The sequence below is a fragment of the Ostrea edulis genome, chromosome 9 (assembly GCF_947568905.1).
Source record: "Ostrea edulis chromosome 9, xbOstEdul1.1, whole genome shotgun sequence".
NCBI lineage: Eukaryota > Metazoa > Mollusca > Bivalvia > Ostreida > Ostreidae > Ostrea > Ostrea edulis.
The window spans coordinates 21,019,908-21,039,117 of NC_079172.1; the positions used below are offsets into that span (position 1 = coordinate 21,019,908).

General features: G+C 35.6%; 3 protein-coding genes across 4 annotated transcripts in view; 1 reads left to right on the forward strand and 2 right to left on the reverse strand.

Annotated features, from left to right (window-relative positions):
• Positions 1-2,649, reverse strand: part of LOC125657699 (uncharacterized) — a 33,785-nt gene extending 31,136 nt beyond the window's left edge. Inside the window, exons 1-2 of the mRNA XM_048888434.2 lie at positions 2,196-2,649; positions 1,074-1,182 (exon numbers count right to left, since the gene is read on the reverse strand). Of these exons, the coding sequence (XP_048744391.1) occupies positions 1,074-1,182; positions 2,196-2,296 (210 nt within the window). The 5' untranslated portion in view covers positions 2,297-2,649. The remainder of the gene's footprint in view (positions 1-1,073; positions 1,183-2,195) is intronic.
• On the forward strand, positions 2,585-5,518 carry LOC125658463 (uncharacterized). Its single transcript, XM_048889727.2, has 2 exons — positions 2,585-2,820; positions 5,067-5,518. Exons 1-2 carry the CDS (start codon positions 2,640-2,642, stop codon positions 5,345-5,347), a joined length of 462 nt encoding a protein of 153 aa, XP_048745684.1. The 5' UTR covers positions 2,585-2,639; the 3' UTR covers positions 5,348-5,518.
• A 468-nt stretch (positions 5,519-5,986) lies between these two features.
• On the reverse strand, positions 5,987-17,436 carry LOC125659418 (transforming growth factor beta regulator 1-like). 2 transcript variants are annotated; one of them, XM_048891092.2, is made up of 10 exons: positions 17,201-17,436; positions 15,514-15,659; positions 14,784-14,889; positions 12,357-12,427; positions 11,887-12,110; positions 11,235-11,371; positions 10,552-10,698; positions 10,114-10,211; positions 9,057-9,283; positions 5,987-7,138 (listed from the first exon to the last, which is right to left on the reverse strand). In XM_048891092.2, the coding sequence occupies exons 1-10, from the start codon at positions 17,354-17,356 to the stop codon at positions 7,056-7,058; spliced, it is 1,395 nt and encodes a 464-aa protein (XP_048747049.2). In that variant the 5' UTR covers positions 17,357-17,436; the 3' UTR covers positions 5,987-7,055. The 2 variants fall into 2 exon arrangements, with proteins under 2 accessions (XP_048747049.2, XP_048747050.2); XM_048891093.2 differs by lacking the exon at positions 17,201-17,436 and adding an exon at positions 17,058-17,081.
• Between the last annotated feature and the right edge of the window lie 1,774 nt (positions 17,437-19,210).

The window sequence follows — 19,210 nt, forward strand, 5'->3', positions numbered from 1 at the left end:
GTTACAACTGTTGTTTGAACACATATTTAATTCCACTACAAGGGATCTGTTACAACTGTTGTAAGTTTGATTAAAATTGGCCAAGGTGTTTTGAAGAAGTAAAAAATGTGAAAAATTTATAGAAAACAAATTTTGGTCAGAACAATATGTGTCAGCATGAATGAATGCCCCCGCTGACATTCAAATTTGTGATGTGTGAAAGTCCAAGGGAGACATTCAGATTTGTGATGTGTGAAAGTCCAAGGAAGACATTCACATTTGTGATGTGTGAAAGTCCAAGGGAGACATTCACATTTGTGATGTGTGAAAGTCCAAGGGACACATTCACATTTGTGATGTGTGAAAGTCCAAGGGAGTCAAAATACATCAGAAGCAAAGGATACAAAAACAGAACATCATATTGGTGCTTTCAATTTCTTGAATCAGTTGTGAAGAGGAATAAATTGCATAAGTTTTAAAACACATGGAAGTGCAAGATGGATTTATAATTAATTATTATGATACTATTAACCACTATGGGAAGTAAAACTTATTCTGTAAACTTTCATTATAAAGGTATACTCTAAAACCTGTTTAAAAGAACACCAGGAAAAGTCCTGAAAATAAGAGTTCTTACTGAGACAAGACAGATAAGTCTTGCAGTCATGTTAGATAACTCTTGCAATAGAACGTTTGTGATCAAAAACTGTGAGGACCTGTGTATTCTCATGCATGTATCTAGTCTACATTCCAAATTATAATTGAAAATGTCCATGTATGACTGCGATAAGGCCATCATTAAAAATATTTTTGTTTGATGTACTCTGACCCACATTTTTCAAGGTGGGTCGGTAGGTAGGTGTTTTTGCTTGTTTGTTTTTTAATGTCATGAAATTTTTTAATATTTAGTTTTAAAGTAAGGAGAATTTTCTATTTTTCAAGGGAACCAAAAAAAATAAAATAAAATTTAAAATTGCTGAAAAAAATGATCGGGTAGGAGCAAATTTGACGGGTTGGTCAGAGTACATCAAACAAATCAATTTTTATTTTTGGCCTAATGAAATTTTTTTTTTTTGCTAAATAACCAACTTTACCTTTGTCTTGGGAATTTTTAATGTTTGGTTAGGATCTGCAGAAATTCCCATCTCTTCCAGGTTTTTTCTCATTGACTTTCTGGAATCCCATGCATTCTTTATCTGAGAACTGCAAAAGCACCGAACAACATGAAGACTACAACACTGATAAATATTTAATCCTCAGAGATTTATCATTACCAAGGTTCTTTTAAATACTGGACACGTATGCTCGATTAAAATACTTGAATCTATGTGTTTTTAGTTCACATGGGGCTTTAATAGCGAGCGAAGCTCGAGTCACAAAGCAACGAGCTCGCTCCAATGATTACGCAATTGAGTCACGTGGTTTGCTCTTCATCAGCTGAAAAATGATGGGGACTACCCATAATGCCTCCGCAAAAATGTCGCCGTCACTGCGGTATACTTCATTGACAACCCCGTAGATAAAACAAATAAATAGTTTGGAAAGTACCACAAATGATTTTAAATTCAAAACAAGCTTTCCCATACCTTTGTACGTTTTGTTGTGGATAATTGATTGGTTTGAAAGAAAAAAATATTGCAGCTAATGATGACATCACAATGCACTGTTTACATCAACTGCGTTATATTTCCCGCGTTAAATGAAATGCCTAAAGTCGTGTTGTAAGATGTCATGGGTCTTCGCTCGTCTCAACGGTCACACCGTATACATATTACACATTACAAGGTATGCTTGGACACAAGTGTTTTGGTAAAATGTGACATATTTTTCTATATGAAATAAATACTTGAGTTGGTGATGCAAGATCTCATCATGTGCAAGTGTACCTCCACAGTAAATCATATGCTTTTATAAAGGGTCGATCTGTAGCTCTCTGGCCTGTTCCAAGGAGCTACGCATCTGCAGCTAATGCAATACATAGCCCCAAAATATTTTCCAGCCATTGCAATATGAATTTGGCAACTTCCGATTTTTCTTCAGCCATTTCATTTTACATTTAAAAACACCCCAAAGATTTTATTTACAAGCACTTAATAAAAGCCTCATATGTTCGTTAATAATCCGAATAACCGTCAAAATACAGGCGTTCTTAAAATTATTATACTAAAATTGGCATAGTCAGCCAGCCATATTTAAAATATAGACCTAGTACACACCATTGGATGGTTGGCAATTTCTTTGACTTTTTCCATGCCTTCTTCCGATTCAAATCATAGTTGAACTTCTTTCCCTTTCTTTGTTTTCTCAATTTACCCATGTTTACATGTTTCAACGTATGCAAAGGATTTAAAATAAACGCGTTTGTTATCAAACAACCTCAGCACGTGGTGGAACCGGAAATATCCGTGATTCCATAACCGTAACTCGTACCTCTACTGATTCGTGCAAAACCATTACTACATCAGTTATTTTAAAGATCCTCTCGTTTCATCCCTAAAATATGCAGATAAGGTCAATTTGTGCCCGCCAAAATATTACCTGTTATTTTATTTCAAAAATACCAAAGATACATAACAATAAAAAGAGAGAATGTTTCTGACGACTTAACTTGGATAGAATCGGTAGTACTTTCGTACCCAATGATTCGAATTTCCTAAACAATGTCAGAGAAGGATAAAAAGTTTGCGTATCTTCCAGCCAACAAGCAACAAGTGAAATATTTCGATCCACCAACTGCTAGACCTTATATTGAAGGATTTACTAGTGTATCTGAAACTACTAAGCAAACGTTTACTGAAAAACTCTCGGCATATGCAAAGAAAAATCCTTTTGTAATAGGAGGTATTATTAAACACATAATCCTTAAAGGCTTGGAGCCAAATGTCTACAGAATTTTGAAATTGTGCTAATGGTCAAAAGAAGTGTACAATTTAAATGTCAATAGTGACGTGCACTGTAAAATTTATCATAACAGTGAGCACTATTTTCCAAAGGCACCTGAAGTGTGGAATAGCTTGTATAGATCTTGTGTACATCCTCCCCCCCCCCCCCCATGAAATTATTTTATACAAAACCAAAATATGTTATTTCCCCACCGATCACCCTTATTTATAAGTCGTTCTGAATAAATAAAAATAAATGTTTATTCAGTATGAGCGGTCATGCAGTTGGGTTCGATTGCCGGTGGCCAGATAGCTCAGTTGATAGAGCACCTGACTAGAGATTCAGGGGGCCTGGGTTCAAATCCTGGTCTGGTCCATTGCATTTTCTCCCTTCCTGTTACATTTGGTGCCGTAGACCAACCCCTGGAACTGACAGGTGAAAATGCCTGCCAGGGGATAAAGATCCTGGGTTGATGTCTTCAAGTGTGAAGACATTTAAGGAGGGAGGAATGTAGCGGTCAGCCGGGTTCGATTGCCGGTGGCCAGATAGCTCAGTTGGTAGAGCACCTGACTAGAGATTCGGGGGGCCCGGGTTCGAATTCCGGTCTGGTCCATTGCATTTTCTCCCTTCCTGTTACAGGTATATACTTGCATACAAATATACATACATAGATACCAAGGATAACCCATGGAAGCTCTAAAGCTTATTTCCAATGGGGTCCTTTGATGCATGTATGATTGCACTAGGGGGTTATTTATGTGGGAGGAAACCCCGAGTACCCGGAGGAAACCCATGTGTGCGACCGTCGTAACCCTCTCGCATACAACCACTGCTGATCACGGGGATCGAACTTGGGTCACAGAGGTGAGAAGCGAGAGCACTACCCGGACACCCAATAGTCAGTTTGTACTTTCTGTAAGCTTTTGAGATGACCACTTGTGAGATACTAATATATGTAAAGGTGTGCAACAAATTATGCAAACAAACGGGGCTACGTGCTCCGAGACCGATTCACGATTCAAGTGGTCATCTCTAAAGCTTACAGAAGGTACAAACTGACTATTCAGAACGACTTATGAGGGTGGTCAGTGGGGAAATAACATATTTTGGATAAATTATTGGTTCTGTATAGACAAAAATTCGAGTAATTTTACGGGGGGGGTTGGGTTTACATAAGATTTATACAAGCTATCCACACTTCAGGTGCTTGTGCTATTTTCAGGTCCTGATCCAACACAATATCTTAATTTAGCTATATAGCTTTATAAAGCTATTCGAAATAGCTTGATTAAGCAAGTTTAGATTGTTCGAATTATTTAAATGCAGTGGTAAAGCCAAAAAGTTGCATAATTTTTTTTATGTGTTTATACTTTGAACGAATCACAACACTATTCTAATTAGAGTTCATTACAATACTACATCATTTGAAGATTTCTCATGAAAAGAGAATTTCTTTTGTGTTGTTAAGGATGTATGCTACACCAGAGAAATTTGATGTAGATGAAAAGTGGAGGATATATACAATATTTTGAAGTTGAAAATTTTCAAATTTACTTTATTTTGTCAAAAAATACAGTTTTTGTAGAAGGTAATCTGAAAAAAGAATTAAAACCCCTGCTGGACTTGAACCTGTGACCTACAGTTGATCAATCGGTATGCTAACCTACTGAGAACTCAGCCATTATGACAATGTAGAGTACCTCCTTAAATATCCGCTAGCCTGTGTGTGTTGAAGCATAGAAAAGTATGCCGACTTTACGTGTAACCTGATGGCCATGCAATCCATTATTCTGTTGATTCTCATTGACTTTTATTCTATTCTGAAGATTGGATAACTGCTACTCAACAACTTAATAATCATAAACTGTAAAACATTTGACAATTGTGGATCAAAATATTCCTAAGGGACGTAGTTTAAGAATTATTTTTTGTTTACAATGTGTTGTATGCACTTCAAAAGATGAAATATGTTCACTCATTTAAATTCTACTTTTATAAATTACTTTGACTAAAGATTTCAAATAGCTTTATAAAGCTATATAGCTTAATAAAGCTATATAGCTAAATCAAGAGATTGTGCTCGACCTAATTTTTGTCTCCGATATAGAAAAAAAATCTGAATCCATACCCAGTTTTGCACAAAATATTGCACTGTGGCTTAATATGATTGTTAATGCCATGTAAACTTTGCATTTTCCTTCCAGGTTTTGGCATTTGTTTTTATGCTTTCATAAATGGAGTCCGGGCAATCAAGAAAGGTAACCAGGCTCTTTCTCAGAGAATGATGAATTTAAGAGCAGCATCAGGAGTTTTCATCATCGTTTCACTTTGTGTAGGAAATTATTATCATGAGGGAAATTTGTTTCCCACTTCTAAAATTGAGGAGGAGGCTGAGAAACAGAGGAGGCGAGCTAATGTATATTATATGGCCATGCAACGTAAAGAGGAGGCCGAGAAGAGAGAGGAAGCGCAGGTCAATAAATAGCGAATTCCATAACCAAACTTCTCTGTAGACTGGAGAAAGACTGTTGTTAAGTTTTGTGTACTGATTATTGAAACATGTACAATATATGCATCATGATGAAAGTGAACTTTTCATCATGTAGTACTTTTTGTCTAAATCTCTATAATAAAGGTGAATAAATATCAAGGTTTCCGTCATGTTGTTGTTTTTTTTTCAGTAGAATACATTAATTTGGTATAACAAACATTTGTAGCTAGATAACTATAGAGAAATGTTAAGATTCTTGCATATATTTTTCATGGCCAGATGCATAAATCTTCAAATGCCTGAATATTCATGCAATAAATTATCACATTGCATTCATAAACAGTTGTTTTGTTCAACAATGAAAAATAACTTTTGGAAAAACTAAACAAGGTAAATTTGATGATTTTCAAAATATTGTACATATCTTCCATTTTCCATCCATATCAGATTTCTTGGGTGTGTTGTTCCTTCCTAAATTTTGTCCCATTGTAAGTTCATTTACAAGTCACAAAATTTAACCTGGCCAAGAACTTTTCAATTGCAAATACTCTTCAGGCTTCATTAAATAAAATGTTAGCCCATACAACAGTTCGAGTTTGCTTTATTGTTTCTTGGAAAAAAAAAACGATATCATTGTTAAAACTTGCATGTATAAACCATCATTTATTAAAATACTAGTACACTGAAGCGAATACAATATAGAGCTTTAGTATTTCAACAGGTACAGCGGACAATGACCCGACCTGTGAGAGACCAATACATTAGAGAGGATCAGAGAATCAACGAGTTGTTTTCGAAATGGCTAATCTGTCTGCGAGTTGATAAAATTTAAATACACATAGAATCATTAATTTAAAAAAAATCTTATTTAAGCACAAAACAGATAAAGGCATTAATCGACTTTTCATGCAGTATGAATGTGACAGATTCTTAACTGTTCTATCAGGCATGTAAATACATGTCAACTGTAACCATAAATATCAGCAATATTTGTTTATTCATTTCAAATATTGCTTAGCCGAGTAGCTCAGTAGGTTAGCACGTTGTCTGCTGAACTGTAGATCTCGGGTTCGAGTCCAGATGGGGTTACATTCTTTTCAGATCTACTTAAACTGCATTTTTTTTTACTAAATAAAGTAAATTCGAAAGTTTGCAATTTCAAAATATTGTTCAATGTTGTATATATCCTCCACTTTTCATCCATATCAAATTTCTCTGGTGTAGCATTCATCCTTAAGATTGTAAGCATTTTGTTTATCTCTTTAAACATCAACACAGCTGAAGTGTAGATCATGATTTTAATATAACATATATACACGAATGAGTCTTCTTTATGATGAACTGAAAGATTAAGGTTAAAGCTTCTGTCAAGGTCAAATTATTTGGGTTAAAACAGGTGAAATAATTTATGACATGTTGTACAGTCTCAAATTTGCAACAAGATGTTGTGGTCATACTTTAATGGAAGGACAGTGTCTCACTAATACCATCTTATAAAAAAATATCTTTAATGTGAATCCTAACCACAATTACATGTACATGTCACTTTTTTGTGTAATTATATATGGTATGCATCGCACATGGATCCAGGTCTCAGCTATGTTTTAATCACTTTGATGTGTATTTCACAATGCATGTCCTCCAACTTCATCAGCACAACTTCTGATGAACTGATTGTTTCATAAAGTTAAGAATGCATATTTCAAGTTTTTGTAGAGGGTTTCGTGGTTAGCAGTGATCGCAGACTTCCAGAAGATTCAAATGGCATTTGGTGTTTGATTCCACCTACAGAAAGACAAACCAGGCATCAGAAAAGATAAATCCTTGAATGACATTGATGTTGTCAGAGTGAATTCTGCACATTTGTAGTAAAAACATTTAATTCTGTTTATCATATACATTAATGCTAAATTTTTATGCATTTGACTGACAACTGCTTAATTTTTCAATATCACATACAGTATAGTGGGTTTATTCCGCAGGTCTAAAATTTGGCGATTTGCTGGAAAGGTATACTAAGGGCTGTAACAGAAATGATCAAATGGGGGGTCGGGCGGCAAATGATATTTTTTTGTGTGGGTGGTCGTATTTTTTCATATTTTATTTGGTCCGTGGTTGGCCTGTTAAAAAAATATTTATTATGGGTAGTGGGTAGTTTCTATTGTTTTATTTTGTGCCACGTGGGTGTTGAGTTTTCAGAATATTTTTATTGTCGCTCTTGTCGTGTTGGTTACAAAACGTCGGAGGGAAAATTGAAAACGTGATTTCGAAATCGGAAGTAACAGAACTATTTGAGTTGTCGCTCTTTGCAGCGCATAAATTTCCATTACGGCACTCTTCAAATAAGAGGCGCGTTCAGTAGGGTCCCTTTGGACGTGATGGCGGCGAACTCTGTTCTGTAGATTATTACAGTTTACAGTGCATCGATTTTGGGAATATTTTGAAACCAATAGGTATTCCGTTTTCTAATAAAAAATAGGCAAACCTTAGTTGATTTATACGAGGGTACCGATGCGTTATATTTATCAGTCGGTGTGATGGTGATATAGAGGCCTCCGGGTGCGGGCTCCATTAGAAGACGAACGATTCGTGGAAAAACATATCCATACCCATTTCATGATAATAGCAGAACTACTGTGATACAATGTCACACAGGCATTACCGCGTCATTGACTAGAATGTTTGTCCCGAAAACCTCGCGAGATTTGTACCGTTTTCATTTTTAAAAATATTTTTGTGGTGGGTCTGGTTTAATAGTTGTTTTTTTTAATTAGATGGGTCATTGTAAAATGAGTTTATCAATTTGATGGGTCATGGAGTAATTTTTTATTTATTTTTTATGGGTGCTTGGTATGTACAAAAGGTGCACCCCCCCCCCCCCCCCCCCCCCCCCCCATGTATTTATTTCTGGAATAGCCCTAATAAATTTTGGCGGAAAGGGAAGAGTTTTCTCTCTCTCAAGTACTGAAGCCGCAATTGAATGCATATTTGGTGATTGAAATTTTGGCGGAAAGCTATCTAACCACTAAAATAAGCCAAATTTATAACCCCACAGAAAAAAACCGTTATACGGTAATCCTTTATTTTTGTGGGACGAAATTTTCTTTTGACATGTTTGTGGTGTCTGTGGTAGACCATGTCCCTACCATGTAATCAATGAAAATTAATCCCTTATGAAAATTTGAGACTTTAAAGTATTTATTCTGAGATTTTACATTATTTATTCTGTAATTTTAGGGTGTTCTGTGATTATACAGTATTTTCTGTGGTTTTACAGTATCAATTCTGTGGTTTTATATTATTTATTCTGTGGCTTTACAGTATTTATTCTGTGGTTTTATATTTATTTATTCTGTGGTTTTATATTTATCTATTCTGTGGTTTTACAGTATTCATTCTGTGGTTTTATATTTATTTATTCAATAGTTTTATATTATTCATTCTTTGGTTTTATACCTGTATTATCTATTCTGTGGTTTTACAGTATTCATTCTGTGGTTTTACAGTATTCATTCTGTGGTTTTATATTTATTCATTCTGTGGTTTTACAGTATTTATTCTGTGGTTTTATATTTATTCATTCTGTGGTTTTATATTTATTCATTCTGTGGTTTTACAGTATTCATTCTGTGGATTTATAGTATTTATTCTGTGATTTTACAGTAATTCTACAGTATTTATTCTGTGTACAGTGTAGTTTTACCTTTGATCAGTGCCACTCTGAAGGCATCATATCCTATGGTTGGGTCCTGTAACATCTCAGTGCCAACACTCTCATTGGTGTCAGTTTTACTTATCTCAAACTTGACCCACTTGTAGTTACTGCAGCGCTTAGCTCCTGGTGAACTCTGAATGAGATTCTGTACCACTGGGTGAGTCAGTCCAAAGAAATCTGCCCCTCTTCCTGAGGGCTCCAATATCTCCATGCCTCTGTATCAAAGGGAAGTAACACTAAATTCAAATAGTATCAAGTGAATACACAGCCATATATTCATCATTTGCTTACATGGCTGAAACCAAAGTAACTGAAATGTGAAAGGTTGCATATCTACCTGGACTGCATATGTAGAATACAAGTTTGGATTTTAACACAAGCATAATTTACATCTTTTGGTCAAATTACAAGAGGTCATTTCAATCACCAGGATATTTGTTACTTATAATCTGGCCATTTAGTTGTACCGACCTAGACCTATTGATAAAATTGATCAGCTGATTGTGAACATATCCGATTCAGATAGAATGATTGCTGATAATTGTAACGACCTTGACATCAGCTGATTATGACGATATCCACTAGAATGATTACAGACCCTTGATGTATTGATAACAACGATCAGCTGATTGTGACAATATCTGAGAGTGCATTCGAGATCACCGTTCTTCGTACAAGTACGAATTCCTGTCGATTCCGAACGCCGAGTACGCAACCCGAAAACAGGTTGGAGGTGCAAGAACTCACACCACCTCTGTAGGTAGTGTGGTCAAAGAACACGTTCGTGCGCACATGTTCTCGCCATTCATGACTCTTAAGAACGGAGCACGAGAACAACGGGAATGGCGATCTCGAACGCACTCCGATAGTATGACTGCTGATTTGTTGTACCGACCTTGACTTGTTGATAATGGATATCAGCTGATTGTAATGATATCCGATAGAGTGATTGCTGATTTCTTGTACTGACCTTGAGTTGTTGATAATGGACATCAGCTGATTGTAATGATATCCGATAGCGTGATTGCTGATTTCTTGTACTGACCTTGACTTGTTGATAATTGATATCAGCTGATTGTGACAATCTGCAATGGAGTGACTGCTGATAACGAGATCTTCATCATCGTCAGCATCAATCTCAAACTGCAAAAGCCACAAAAGAATTATTCACTGTTTTAGTAGAGGTGAATTCATTGTCATAGTTTTAACTAACAGTACATAAAGTGCAATAATTGCTTTCTTCACATGGAGTAATTTTGAAATTTGCAGCATTTTAAAATATTAAATAACATTTACAAATTTAACATGCTATCATCACTTTGAAGGTTTCCGTTGTGGAGATAGGAGACAGATACTTCGTGTACCTCGTAGATATACCGTTGTGGAGATAGACAGATACTTCGTGTACCTCGTAGATATACCATTGTGGAGATAGGAGACTGATACTTCGTGTACCTCGTAGATATACCAAGACAAATCTTACCTGTGGTCCCTTTATACTGCTGGAAATTTTGCAAGTATATAAACACTTCTTGTCCGGAAGCACAGTGGAGGCATAGTATCGTGTTGTGCAGAAACCTTCCGGGAAAATACACTGAACACTGTGGAAACTAGGCCGGTCTACTACAACCTGAAATCATTTCATGTTTTTAATACCAGGATACCACATTTATTTTGGAGTGGGGGTGGGATTGTTTTTCGCAGGACACAAATTTCATGGGTTTGGGGTCTATAAAATCATTCATCTGGTGGATAAAATCTTGGTAAACTCATTTTTATGTAATTACACAATGTATATGTATACTGATGTATATGGATTTAGTAATTCTTAAATTGGTGAACCTTTGGAAATTGCCAAAATAGTATACCTGCCAAAAAAAACCCAAAAAACCACCTATGTGGTACTCTGAATTTTTTCTTAATTATTAAGAATCCTGGAATAATTCCTTTTAAATGGGTCACAATGAATACACACTTTCTAAAAAATGATAAAATCTAATCAAATAATTTCTCTATCCTGTGTGAAAATAAGTTCAGATCACGTTAAACAGACCCATACTTTTGACATGGAAAGACTACTTTTGGTGTGTACATATCATTCAACTGTTCCTGTATTCTACAATGAAACTGTTCAGTTCAATTCTAGACAACCTTTACAAATCTTACCTCCCCCAAGCTGTGCAGAGTCAAGTCCCCCATCACGAGTGGGAAGATGGGTCTCCCCATGGAGTCCAATTGTAGCTGAGGCACCACTCGCTTAGTCACCTGAGACTTGGATTTCTTTGGCTTTACTTGCATTGTTTCTGGAAAAAGATGAACATGGATGCTGTATACATGCACATGATTAAAATAAAATTCACCACATTATGAAGGACAGTGAGAAATGAAATGACAGGTGCCTGTAATTGTATAGTGCTCCATTTGTCACTACAATTAATTTTCAGTAGTTTTATAAGTTTACATGAAATGCTACATTTGTTTTTTGTAAAAGCAATGTTCAGTATTGTTTCTGGTATCATCATTCTAACATTTCTCAAAGTGAATCAGCAACGTCTTCACTAGCCTTCACTTCAGCGAATTGGACACATGCCATGGCCGGTGAAGTTATGTAGCAATGGTTGCTGAAATCTTATTTTGCACATTCCCTTCATTATTACAGATGGCATAACCAACTGAATTAATTTCTTTGCAATTTTATCAAAATCTATAAATCACTGAAATTAACAATGACAATTGAGCATCGATATATAAATCTACAAATACACCTTGTTTGTCAATGCAATACTTTGTGTCTTCAGGAAGATCACTGAGTTTGTACCTAATATCTCTTTGGCCACTGATGGTATCGCTGATGCCATTTTCTTTTTTTCAGAACTCCCAGAAGCCTTCTTCTTGGATTTGCTTTTGATGATTGTTGGTTCGGAGTTACTCTCTGCTGCAGGAATTAGAGACTTACCACTGCTGCCCCCTGGTGATACTTTACCAGGGGCAGGTAAACCATCTTTAAGGGATTCATAGTGGAGTAGCTTTCTCAATAGAAATCTATAAAAATTATAACAGTTTTTAGATTTTCAGATTTGAGATGGAATCTCTAATTACTATTACAAAGTTTGGAACTGAGAGTCTCTATTACTGAACACAATATCCTATAATATATGCATCTTTATCACTCCAACACTTATGTAAAGAGGTGAATTAAGCAGGGAACAAGTGCTTGTGTTGGATGAGGATGATTCTGATATTTATGTCATGCTTTTACAGTTGTAACTGAATGAATAAATCCTTTACCTTCTCTCTTCCTTCACTTTAGCAATCTTTTCCTCAACATGGACCACTTCATCACAGACTGACGCATTCACCTACAGGTGAGACAAACATTTAATAAAATACACATTCACCTACAGGTGAAACAGACATTTAATAAAATACGCATTCACCTACAGGTGAAACAAACATTTAATAAAATACGCATTCACCTACAGGTGAGACAAACATTTAATAAAATACGCATTCACCTACAGGTGAGACAAACATTTAATAAAATACGCATTCACCTACAGGTGAAACAGACATTTAATAAAATACGCATTCACCTACAGGTGAGACAAACATTTAATAAAATACGCATTCACCTACAGGTGAAACAGACATTTAATAAAATACGCATTCACCTACAGGTGAAACAGACATTTAATAAAATACGCATTCACCTACAGGTGAGACAAACATTTAATAAAATACACATTCACCTACAGGTGAAACAGACATTTAATAAAATACGCATTCGCCTACAGGTGAGACAAACATTTAATACTAAGATTACCCATTCACCTACAGGTGAAACAGACATTTAATAAAATACGCATTCACCTACAGGTGAGACAAACATTTAATAAAATACGCATTCGCCTACAGGTGAAACAGACATTTAATACTAAGATTACCCATTCACCTACAGGTGAAACAGACATTTAATAGATTACCAATTAACCTACAGGTGAGACAGAGGCAGGTAGTGGTAACCTTGACCTTGGACTGACCTACAGAGCAGTAGGGATTATGCGCACATTATTGTGTATCAGCTTGCTAAGAATAAGAGGTAAAGCATTCTTCAGTTTTCTGTTGCACAAGGTAAAACCTGTCTGATCTGGTAGTGACCTTGACCTCGGACATACTGATCTGCCAAGATATAGGGATCATATGTACATGATATGTATCATCCCACTAAGTATGAAGTCTGAGAGATAAAGCATTCCTCAGTCATCCATTTTATAAGATCCATTATACACATAAAACCTTTCTGACCTTGTAGTGACCTTGATCTTGGACATACACACCTGGGGCCCCGTTTTACAAAACAAAAATTCACGCCTTAAATTGTATTACACAGTTATTGGTTTAATTGCATGAATTAAAACTTTTCTGAGACTTACTTTTAATGCATTGGACAGGCAACGAAATTAAAGGGAAATACTCGCTAAATATTGAAATTGTGAGTAAAAAATCACAAGAGATCGCAACTTTTTGCGAGTCAAAAAAACACGATGTTTTCCCAGATTTCCTCGGTTTATTGACTGTACTTTGAAGTTTACAATAATTTTGTCTTGTGCACAGAAACGCTTTACAGAATGAATATACAAGTATTGAAAAAGTAAACGTGGATCAAATAAATAACTAAGGCCAAGATCATCTCAGTTAGTGATGTCGAAGATGGCCTACTTCAAGCACACTTTGGGCGTCTCAGTGATGTCTGATTTAAATAGCAAGCATGTTGATCTCGTTCGTGTCTACATGACAGTGTGTCACTGTTTCACGCGGTGTCCTTTTGTATTCTATAGTCAAACACTTCCGAGTTCGCGGGGTTTTCTTTTCAACTAGAATTTTTAGGAAGAAATTTCTAAAAGTTTTGAACATATAGTTTGAATTGGCGCAAACAGTCTTCAAGATTTCAATCCACATGATGTTGTAAATAGGTGGTAGATCTCTGGACAGCAAGTATGCCGCACAAGTGTACCCTATGACCCTCACCTTGCACCACATGTATTGTATGTTGTCTGATAATTCATTAAATTTTAAATGAAAGAATTCGCAATCTTATTTTTATTATTGCACTTTAAAGGAGATTTTAAAAGACTTTCCCTATATTTTGATAAAGAGACATGCTTGTTTTCTTAAATTCATGTAAAACAGCAATCGATTGAAAAATGCTAGTAAAAGCTCAATTTTGCTAGTTGCAAAATAATCCACTAGCTAAAATTTGCTAGTAGTGAAAAATGTTAATTTCGATCCCTGATTGGAGAGAATGATCTTACAAAAAAAACAGGAAAATTCCAGTATGTAAAATTGGTTGCAAGTTGTAAATTCTTTTGTAAAATACAGCCCTGCTACACAAAACAGATCATCTGTTTTTTGTATTAGCCTAATGACAACTAAGAATGAAATCTGTGAGGGATTAGCCTAATGACTACTAAGTATGAAATCTGTGAGGGAAAATGTTCTCCATTCATCCACTGCACAAAATGTCGAGAGAACAAACAAGTGCAGCAAAGTAAAATGCTTTTCCTTCTATGAGGGAAAGACATATAAAGGGGCAACTCTATACCTACTGGATCTGAACTTCAATGTACAGCAAAAGAAGGCTTATGTATACAATCAAGTGTTTCAAAACTCTGTAATTCAGTTAACAAATGTTCTATTTTATTATATGGTACTTACAAACATTAGATCTTTAATGACTTTCTTCAATCTTTTCCATCGTTTTAAGTATGGATTTACTGGCACTGTCCTAGTAACAACTCCTGGTTTTGACCCTACCACGACCCTTCAAAACACATGTGATTCATCATCTTTAAAACAAGTTGCAGTAAGATGATCAACTAAAGCTGGGATTTTTTTTAATTCATGCACAGGGACAAAGCAGTAATGATAATCACAACACCTCCAGAAATTTTATTAAAGTGTGTTTTAAACATCAATAATCCATGGGTCAGACTTTTTGATATATCCGAAAAAAAAGGCTGCTTAACTGAATATAGCAAAGCCTTTCATACACTGTGCATTACTAATCTGATATTCCTCTGATTCTTTCCCCCACTTTTATATTGTGACATGTAGGAGAGAGTCTGAGCAGACTCGATATCAAAAAGTGGGAATTCAGCGATACTCGATTAGCTGATGTTGCTGCTTTGCCTACCTTTTACAACTTTATTTCATGGCATTACCTTTCAAGATGCAAGGATTCAGTTATCAGATGATTATTCTACAAGTTAGCCATAACTAATATGATGCTATCACTGTGTAAAATCTCTAACACTGACAAAAGAAGCATCACTTTGACTTAGGTTTCCTTCTCACCATTCGATTTCTTTGCGAATAACATCAGCACACAAATACACAATATAAAAGTGGGGATAAGAGTCGGAGGAATCTCGGATGAGTGCAGTACCTGCTTGCTGGAACATTCTTTAGAATCATGCCATGTGATCCTTTAATAACTTGTGTAACCTGGGGACTACTGGCCGCTGCTCCACTCAGCATAGGACCAGCCTGGGAGGTCTTCAACAAAGAAGTTGCAGAGGAGGTATTTAATATCTGTAAATAACAAAATCATTTGGACTTTTAAGAGTGTTGTGGGCTCATTATGAAATAAATGGTAAACCTTCAAGCTTTATCGTAAGTTCACGGTGGACAGGAGATCAGTGTTTGAGATTAACCAAAGACCAATGGGAGTCAATGTCAAAATATTGAGATAGACCAATTTGTATATGCCAATTTTCTAGGTTTAAGAAATTAAAAAAAAAAAAAACAAGTAAAAAAAACACAATAATTATCATTTTAATAAATAAATAAATATTGATAATAATAAAATCAATGATAAAGTTTTGTTGAATCATGGTGTAAAAATTGCAGCATGCTAGGAAAAACCAATGTTTCATTAAGCGCTTTCTTCACCACGACCGTTTTTAAAAAATGTCAATTCAATCGTAACTGGCATTTAACCAGCTTGTGTGTTGATTGCGAGTATTATGAGCTCACCTATGCTGACCGTAATTCTTTCTTGTGATAGATAAATAAAAAATAATATTCCCATTTAAAAAGTTTAGTTGAACCATTTTCTATAAGCGAATTATCCAAAACTGGAACAAGTAGTCTTTGTTTTAAAAACGAAAGGGCAATTTGTTAAAATGTATGCGAAGTTATGTGGAAGGTGCTCAGCCAGGATTGAAGGAAAGAACCATGGTCAGTTGACGTCTAATAAACGTTATGAGGAAAGGGGGGTATTGTTATGGAAATAGAAAGAAAACATGCTTTCTAAGTACATTAGAAGTAAATAATGTTTTCAACTTGTGTTATTTTTATTCAATGCCACATTTTATGAGGTCTATGCATAGGTACATGTATCTGAATTTTAATCAATAAATAGATATAAATAGAAGAAAAAAAAGAAAAACCTCTATCAATATATATAAATATTCATATATATTGATAGTTTTTTTTATTTATCTATTTATTGATTAAAATTCTGATACCTGTGGTCTATCATCTATATAATCTTGTTTTGGAATAGACCAAGCTTTCAACCACTTTTGAACACACTGACAGGGACGCTAATGGTTATCATATATTATTGTTCAACTTTGGGAGATTTGATGAATACACATAGGCACCTGAAGTGTGGATAGCATGTCCATACCCCCCCCCCCCCCCCCTTTCTAGAAAGAATTATTTTTATACAGAACCAACAAATTATCCACAAAATACTTTATTTCCCCACTGATCACCTTCATAAGTCGTTCTGAATAGTCAGTTTGTACCTTCTGTAAGCTTTAGAGATGACCACTTGTGAGATAATAATATATATGTAAAGATGTGCTACAAATCATGTAAACAAACAGGGGGCTACCTGCTTCGAGACCGATTCACGGGGTATAAACCAACTTCTGTATTTAAAAAAATCTGTCTAGAAGGGGGGGGGGGGTATGTACATACATGTAAGATCTATACAAGCTATCCACACTTCAGGTTTCTGTGTGAATACACAATGCTCCCATGAACTACAACACATGTGAATTAATTTCATACATCTGGGAAAAACTCCGAATTTCCTCTGCAAAAAAGAAATGAAAGTCTACCTGAGATGGTTTTCCTGTTAGGAGACTGATATGACTGTGGGAACGCTGAGCTACACCTTCATGTGATGATTGTTTATGCAGGTCTGCTTGATACTGTTGCAAAAACGCTGAATCTTGACTGAAAATTTTATTCGGATCCATTTTTTTCCCACTCATGGCGCATCATATCGTTCGTATAATATTCGTACAAAGTACAAAGTTATTAACTTGCACAGAATTTTGTATTCGTTTCGTTGATTTTATAAAACCCACTAGGCCTAAATGAAAACGGTTTTTAAAAGAGATGGAGAGAGAGAGAGAGAGAGAGAGAGAGAGAGAGAGAGAGTCAGTCCTAATACAGTTTTTCAACAGCAAAAAATTACATGTCTTTTCAACATTTTACGAAAACACGATATATTTTTTTATTATTATGGGGGGGGGGGGGTCATTCATATCTTGTGATCAATTAATTAAGACAAATTAAATCATTCTGCTATGGTCTTTTCGAAAGCTAAACGCGTTTCTCACTGGAAATGAAATATCATTTAGAGACATATGGTATATATTCAATTGCGTACTTATGTATCTTTTGGTTGGGGAAATTATGTAGTTCTGGATATACCTAAATATTTACGTTCAGTTTTGGCGCAAATTTATAGATGTGGAATTTTACCATTACGAATAGAGACTGGTAGATATCATGGAGAATCTGTTGAAGAACGAATTTACAAGTACATGTACCCTTTGTTCCGAAAATAGTGTAGAAGACGAAATTCATTTTTTATTGCACTGTCCTCTGTACTACGAGTATCGATCAAAACTTTTTGAAAACACTGGATTTAACCAAATGTTATTAAGGTCAGATATGGATGTATTATACATGCTAACTTCAAATTATCCTCGCCAGGTTGCAAAGTATTTGTATTCTTCATTTTAAATGTGTAGACAGTCAGTTATTTTCAAAAGTTACGAATGTAAGTTATGTGTATATGTATCAATATCTACGTACATATGGTTCTATATTTTCCCCATTATCTCTTAAAACATATTGATCAACTTAGAACTGCAGATATTTACTTGCAACATGTATATATATGTTTTCATGGGTTTTTCCCCCTCATTTCTTAACGCTGTGCTTCTTTTTCCTTTATGTACTGCATTTAAGTTTAGTGTTCTAAGTGGCATTAGGTCCGATGGGCCGGGTGTTTGATTTATTTTTACACTATATGTTAACATAATGTTTGTGAATATACACGTGTCACTATAAATAAATAAACTACTACTACTATTCAATCTAGTCACATGATGAAAAATGCAGTTTCCGCAAGGCTGAAACACTGCGGAAACTTAGGTATACATAAGGTTTCTGCCAAGTTTCCGCTTGGAAACTTCAAGTTTCAGCAAGATTCCGCACTCCGGAAACTTAGGGTGTCCACGAATCCATATGGTTTCCGCAACGGAAACTTGCTGAAACCTCACGTTTCCGCGAGTTTACGCAGCCGTAAACCATTGACATACATATGGTTTATCATCAGTTTCCGCAGGCGTAAACCATCAACATGCATATATGGTTTATCATAAGTTTACGCATACATAAACTATATTGGTTTATATATGGTTTACGTCAAGTTTCCACAAAGTTTACATCAAGTTTCCGCATGCATAAGCTACTGATATGCAAATGGTTTCTGCATACATGCATTTGATATCAAGTTTCCGCAGACTGAAACTTGACGGAAACTATATAATCGTTTACGCACTGCGGAAACCATATGGGAAACCTCAACGTCAGGTTTCCGCAAGGTTTCCATATGGTTTCAGTTTTGCGGAAACTAGCGTTTTCATCCAGTGAGTGGGGCTTGAACCATGGTCTAAAAACAGGCGACGGTACTTGACGCGATGCCCAACCAGGCCAAGTGTTGACGGGTACCTGTAAAGTGCGAAACGAAACGAAATCTACCGAAACGAAACGAAACCTACCGAAACGAAACCCACCGAAACGAAACAGATTGTATAACCGAACTCTTTTAA

Bases quoted from the DNA above. Each gene is read 5' to 3' on its own strand.
- LOC125658463 (XM_048889727.2), top strand. From the start codon at position 2,640: ATGTCAGAGAAGGATAAAAAGTTTGCGTATCTTCCAGCCAACAAGCAA. The intron at 2,821-5,066 runs GTATTATTAAAC...TTTTCCTTCCAG, and splicing joins AAATCCTTTTGTAATAGGAG to GTTTTGGCATTTGTTTTTAT.
- LOC125659418 (XM_048891092.2), bottom strand. From the start codon at position 17,356: ATGAGTGGGAAAAAAATGGATCCGAATAAAATTTTCAGTCAAGATTCA. The intron at 12,428-14,783 runs GTAAGTACCATA...TCTCACCTGTAG, and splicing joins TCATTAAAGATCTAATGTTT to GTGAATGCGTCAGTCTGTGA. The intron at 10,699-11,234 runs GTAAGATTTGTA...AAATGATTTCAG, and splicing joins CTCTGCACAGCTTGGGGGAG to GTTGTAGTAGACCGGCCTAG.